Source organism: Amphibalanus amphitrite, unplaced genomic scaffold (genome assembly GCF_019059575.1).
Source record: "Amphibalanus amphitrite isolate SeventyFive unplaced genomic scaffold, NRLGWU_Aamphi_draft 000583F_arrow, whole genome shotgun sequence".
NCBI classification, from domain to species: domain Eukaryota; kingdom Metazoa; phylum Arthropoda; class Thecostraca; order Balanomorpha; family Balanidae; genus Amphibalanus; species Amphibalanus amphitrite.
This window is the reverse complement of record NW_024882077.1, coordinates 626-6,885: the sequence shown is the minus strand read 5'-3', so window position 1 is coordinate 6,885 and position 6,260 is coordinate 626. Positions and strand designations below refer to the sequence as shown.

General features: G+C 49.2%; 1 protein-coding gene across 1 annotated transcript; it reads right to left on the bottom strand.

The window, feature by feature from the left end:
• Positions 1-756: 756 nt before the first annotated feature.
• LOC122394296 (proline-rich protein HaeIII subfamily 1-like) lies at positions 757-5,262 on the bottom strand. The gene is made up of 3 exons (XM_043391055.1): positions 4,259-5,262; positions 2,040-2,160; positions 757-1,420 (listed from the first exon to the last, which is right to left on the bottom strand). The coding sequence occupies exons 1-3, from the start codon at positions 4,986-4,988 to the stop codon at positions 1,312-1,314; spliced, it is 960 nt and encodes a 319-aa protein (XP_043246990.1). The 5' UTR covers positions 4,989-5,262; the 3' UTR covers positions 757-1,311.
• Positions 5,263-6,260: the final 998 nt, after the last annotated feature.

The window sequence follows — 6,260 nt, the reverse complement described above, 5'->3', positions numbered from 1 at the left end:
ATTCGAGAAAAACTCTCTCCATATCTAGCGCCGCCATTTTGACTTTTTCGACCCCTGTGACGTCATCTTTGACCTGACCTGAAAATGACCTTAGTAAAAATTGTAGATCTTGGCCGTGCGTATCCGATGCCGTTTACCGCTTGTCGCTATCTTGCTTCGTTCTCGAGATCTCAGGGGGGGGCGGTCATCCGCCCCCCCCCCCGTCGGTACGAAGTTGGCGCAGACCCCCGTCGGTGCGCGGGTTAACTAAAATTTTATATAAACAACTTATAACAAAAACGTATTATCATTTTTTTCTAGAACGATATTATTTTCAAAACCCACCAACCCGCAAAAGCAAACGCAGAAAACGCATTGTGTAGCCAGGCCTTTACAGTGGCGATGTCACACTCACAGATCTGACCTGACTCCGGGTCACAGCGTGAAAAATCGGAGATAGGTATGCACATTAATGAGATTAGTCAATTATGCAATTCACTGAGTTTCAAAGTTCTAGAAGAGAAGCTGTAGGAATGACAGGATCGCATGTTTTAGAGGCATGTTTACTAAACGTATCTTGGTGACCTGACTTTCGGTGACCTGGGGTTAAAAAATGTACACACGGTGCAAAATTGCTACATGATAAACTATACCAAACTAAACGGTGCTCGCTGTTTATTTACAATTGAAAAAAAAAACTGGAGAGTGTGGCCAAAAAGGCCCCGAGCTGCCCGGGCGAAGGTTGAATGAAAATGAAGGAATTATATATAGAACACATGAATCACATATTATATTTAGGTGATTTTGCTGTTTCAACACACACACAATGTACAAATGCACACATAAAATGACCCACTGTGACCTCCTGAATCATGGGAGAGCAGGTAAACATTCCCAACTTCCATACATGAATCACAGCCCCTAGCGCCTGACACATTCCACACATCCATAAAACCAGGACACCAGGTAATCGCTGCAGAACAGTTCACTGTCGTAGTGCTACCTTTGATGTCATTGCATCAGTACAGTGACACCTCCATAACAAAAGAGAGTGTTATGCACCCAGAGGAGCACTAGTTAGCCGTCACGTTTAGTTCTCCGGAATACAGCGGTTTTACGGACAACACAACGTTACACCCGGAGGAGACTAGTTAGCCGCAACTGCAGCATTCAGATCTCCAGATACTAGCGGCTAGCGGTAGTACGGACAGCAGTGTTACACCCAGAGGAGCACTAGTTAGCCGTCACGTTTAGTTCTCCGGAATACAGCGGTTTTACGGACAACAACAGTGTTACACCCAGTGGAAAACTAATTATCCGTTACCACGGTACTTAATTCTCCGGATTGCAGCGGTAGTACGGACAACAGTCCGGATACGGCCGGTCTTTGTCCTGGTAAATCACACAAGCGTAGTTGGCGTTGTGGTATTTCACCGAGCACCTGGAACATAATCGTGATATTTAGATGGCACTGCGTTTGTGAAACCGATTTTAACATAATATAAAACACATAGAGACTACGGTAAAATCCTCTCGCTCTCTGTCTCTCTGTCTCTGTCTCTGTCTTTCTCTCTCTCTCTCTCTCTCTCTCTCTCTCTCTCTCTCTCTCTCTCTCTCTCTCTCTCTCTCTCTCTCTCTCTCTCTCTCTCTCACTCTCTCTCTCTCTCTCTCTCTTTCTCTCTCTCTCTCTATCTCTCTTTCTCTCTCTTTCTCTTTCTCTCCCTCTCCCTCTCTCTCTCCCTCCCTCTTTCTCGTATCCATGCTGGACAAACACACAGTCATATACACAACACATGCATTCAACTTAGCCCTTCTCTCATTCACTCGGGGCTGGTCAACCGGACATATGTATATCGTGAACAGAGTGTTGGTTTTACCGCTTGATGACTCATGAAGATTTGAAAGCTCGGGAGGGAGCGTCGCATAGCTTTGCATGGGTAAGTACGGCGGAGCGGTTCTGAGACATAGGTACGGTATTTTACAGTTGACCGAGGAGGCAGACTACTATTAAATCTGTGCTCTGCGGGCTGTGACAAAATCCTTGTCTGTATATCACTTACCTATCTTCTGAAACGTAGTAGTTGTGACCAAACTTGACGCAAGTACCCCGTCGACAGTTGGCGAGGTGCCAACTCTGCCCGGGTGCGTACATCTTTCCATTGATGCGACACCCGCTCTTCGCTGTGGACAGGAGCATGTTTTACCAGTTGTACCAGTTTTACCAGTTTTACCAGTGATGCTCGGCATCACCATGGACACTGTGCATGGAGTACCGAGTACTCGTAGGTATTACATGTTACATATGTCATGGTACAGATATCACCGGTACGAGACGCAGCGAGAAGAAGCTACTCGGTTTAACCCTCGCCGGCACAGGCCATTTTGCGTCCTTCGACGGCACAAGGGGGGGGGGGTTGGTACGACCCCCCCTCGCGTTTGGCCCCTGATCGAGCTAGAGCTTCGCGGAAAAAACGAGCGTGTTGCCCGTCACGAGAAGAAGCCGATGATACCCAATTTTAAGGTCCTAGGTCATCGGGTGACCTTCCAGGTCAGGTCAATGACCCGAAAACCGGGAAAATCGGGACCTGTTAGAAAGTCGTAAATTGTGGCTGTTATGTGGTTTTCCGGGGTGCTGATCACGAATATCGTGTTAGTTTTGTTCAGAGATGATGTCTTTAAGCATTTAGACCAGGTCGGGTCAGGTCAGGTCAGGTCAACCGGTAGGGGTTGTGACGAGTATTCGTAATACGTGTCAACTGCCTCTGACAGCTTCGTAACATGTTACGAAGGCACCAAAACTACTTCGTAAATGTTCAAATGGTTGCCAAATTCGAATTCAGCTCCAAAAACTAGCCTAGAAACATGTAAAACTCGAAAAAGTGAACCGAGGTCACCCGAGGTCACCAAAGGTCAATGACCTGACCTGACCTTCAGGTGACCTTGACACCCACCCTAATGTATGGGAGCGACATCAAATCACATGTTTGAACGTTTGAAACCACAAAAAGCTTGCAAACGCGCGGCTAATGTTAGCCGACATACGTCGAATCGCGATTCCGGCCAAACATGGTCTCGGAAAAGAGGTCACAGGTCAAAGGTCATTGGGGTCAGGGTCATGAAGTTTTCAGGGTAGGTCTAAAATTGATCAATGCGAGGGTATTGAAAGTTTCGTCGCGATCGGCCGCTTTTTACGCGAGTTATTCGCGAAAAACCTTAGGGGGGGGGGGGTTGCATCAACCCCCTGTGCCGGCGAGGGTTAATATCCCAAAGTCAATCGGTGACCTCTGAGTTCAGGTCAAGTGCCCAAGGTAATAGATCAGTTTTTGGGACTGAGCTGATTTCATATGTCATTGGGGTAACGGTTGGTGATAAAGAAATAAATGAAATAAATGAAATAAATGAGATGAAATGAAATAACTTCGCAAAGAAGGTTGAAAAGCCGCGATTGTAGCGCCATTGTGATCGTAATGATCAGGCGCGTCGAAAAATATACTTTTTGTTTGGGTGGGATCAACTTCGAGCGCTGACCTTGCAGGTAAAGGTCAGGTCAAAGCAGACTGGTTATTGATTCACCTTTTTGGGTCGATTCAATCATTTATTCATTTGATTTTATTCGATTCAACCATCGTTTGATTCCTTTAAAAAATTGGTGAATCGATTCCTTTCGATTCAAAGAAAAAAACAGAAAAGGGAATGATTCACGTCTGACTCACCCAAAAAGTTATTGAACGATTCTTTTTGCGATTCGGTTAAAAAATAAAACCAAAATTTTGGCCATTTTTTTAACACAATGCATTTTTGCTTCTGAACAGCAATTTCATTTTTTCTCTGGAGGCTAACCCACTGACCTCAGGTCATTATATAGCTTCTTCCCGCTGCGTCTCGTACCGGTGATGTCTGTACCAATGGCGCAATGAAAGTGTGCAACAAAAAATAAAAAATAAATTAGTAAAAGAGGGCTATCATGTGTTAGTGGAACTGGGGGGCGGCGGGGGAGGGGATGAGAAGAGAACGCCTTATGTGGTATTATATTTACAAGTGCTTTTCCGGCAATGGAAAATGCATAAAAGATGACAAATTGTTACAATTAATAATCGCTTATTCACCATAGCCGTATTCAGGACAAATATACATTGACGGCGCCATGGGGTAGCAACAAAAGGGAACAAAATGATTAGCCTACCATGACGCATAATGAAAATGATGTGGGGATGAATAAAAAGCCAACTCACGTTTGACCAGCGAGAATACAGGGAGGCATACAAAGTAATGTACTCACGCTCTGAATGAAAGTCCGGCTGAGGCGATCCCGGATATTCATCGCGCTGCTGTTGAGACAGGCTAGAATCACCGAAACCGAAACTGAACTCGTCTTGCTGCTGCAAACTCGGCCCGGGTTCCTGTCCGTGTGGCGGTTCCGATCGGAACTTCTCGTAATGTGGCCGCTCGGGCCGAATGTCCGACGAGAGTGGCGGTCCCGGTCCAAATTCCGGCCTGGAGGGCGGTCCGGGTCGGAAATCCGGCCCGTCGTGGGGCGGTCCCGGTCGAAAGTCCTGCCCTTTCGGCGGTACCAGCTGGAAGTCCGGTCCGTGCGGCGGTCCGGGCTGGAAGTCCTGCCCTTTCGGCGGTCCCGGTCGAAAGTCCGGCCCTTTCGGCGGTCCCAGCTGGAAATCCAGCCCGTGCGGCGGTCCCAGCTGGAAGTCCTGCCCGTGCGGCGGTCCCGGTCTGGGTGCCGGGTGCACGTGGGGTCCGTCGCGGTGGCTGTAGAGCCTCAGCGGATGTCGCGGATGCAGCGCCGCCGTCTCTTCAGGTCTCGGCTGGAGGCCACGCTGGCCAGGCCGCGGCGGCGGCGGCGGCGGCGGCGGGTGTGGCCGTCGCCAGGGCGGCAGGGGGGCGTGGCGGGTCTCTCTTCTAGCCCCTCCGGTGTCAGCCGGCTCCGGGACTCTCTCACAGCACACGATACTCACTAGAAGCAGCACCAGTGTCAGACGCGACCCACGCAGCTCCATCAGCTCACACTGTTTCCAGCACGCCCTGAGCACGGCAGACTGTGCAGGTTCGCGCGACTGACTGCCGGAGCGGCGTACTGCTGACGACGGGAGAGGAGATCCGCTCTCCGTCCACGGTACAGCAGCTCCGGCGAAATCACCAGCTCCGCCGCGCCCAGATCGGCGCCGCACACCGATGCCGTTCGGATGGCCACGCGCCAGCGAGCACCCAGCAACTTTCGCTTCCAGACTTGCCGAGCGAGCGCGACATGTGACGCGATACAATGTCGTAACGCGCTAATGTCAATATTATGGCGGCGGTGATGGTGTCGTGGGTAGCGACACTCACCGCAAAACCTGTCTGCCAGTAACATGAGTCAATGTAAACGGTGGTTTGAGGTCTGTGCATTGCATGACTAGTTTCAAGAATCGGATGTGATACCCGAGTACATTGCCTTGCACTGTGCAATTGCACCGTTGCACTGTGTTTTCGGATATGATAGGTAGGTCCAGTGACATAAGTTACGCTGCATGTAAATTTACTACACGGTGTCAGCCAAGGGTGTGTGTAGCGGACAGCGCTGGATCGCGGTACTTTCTACTAGTGCAAGTTTGACGAGCTTACGAGCCCCCACTTTTCACTGCAGTAGCAGTGAGAGCTGCCCCGGAGCATAGCCCATAATCGCGCAGTGCGCATACGGCAGCGCCGTAGGCAGCTGAGAAGGTAGTAAGAGGTCTATGCTCGTACTTTCAACGAGCGTCCAGATATTAGATAAGGGGTTAAGTAAACAGTAGTTTGGATGCGGCCCGAATACCCTCACCTTCTTTACGCCCAATTTATGCCGCAGTTTCATTTCAGCAATAGTGCAGGTGATTCCGACAGTACGGGTCAGTCTGTCTCTGGCGAACTGTCGATATCGGTTGCATTACTACTAAAATGTGCACACTTTGTCTTTATTTGGCCGTAAAAAGGTCTATTTAGAAGGAATACCTACCTAAACAGGTAATTTATTCACATTCAGGGTCATGGCCTGTTCCACGCTGTCAGCAATCCGCGCAGCATGGCGTGTTGACTATGGCGCATTTATGCCACACGCCGCATGGGAGTGTCATGATTTGCAATAGTCCAAATCTAGCATATTATTAGTGTCGAGTCTGCTCGTCACCGGGAGACGTTACTAGAAGCTGGCGTGCAATCTCTTAGATTTTCGTGGACGGTGGAGCTCAATTGTTCACTCGCGGTCATTATACTTGTTAGCTTAGCATGTGCTCAAGCGTAGTTGGTAGGTATGC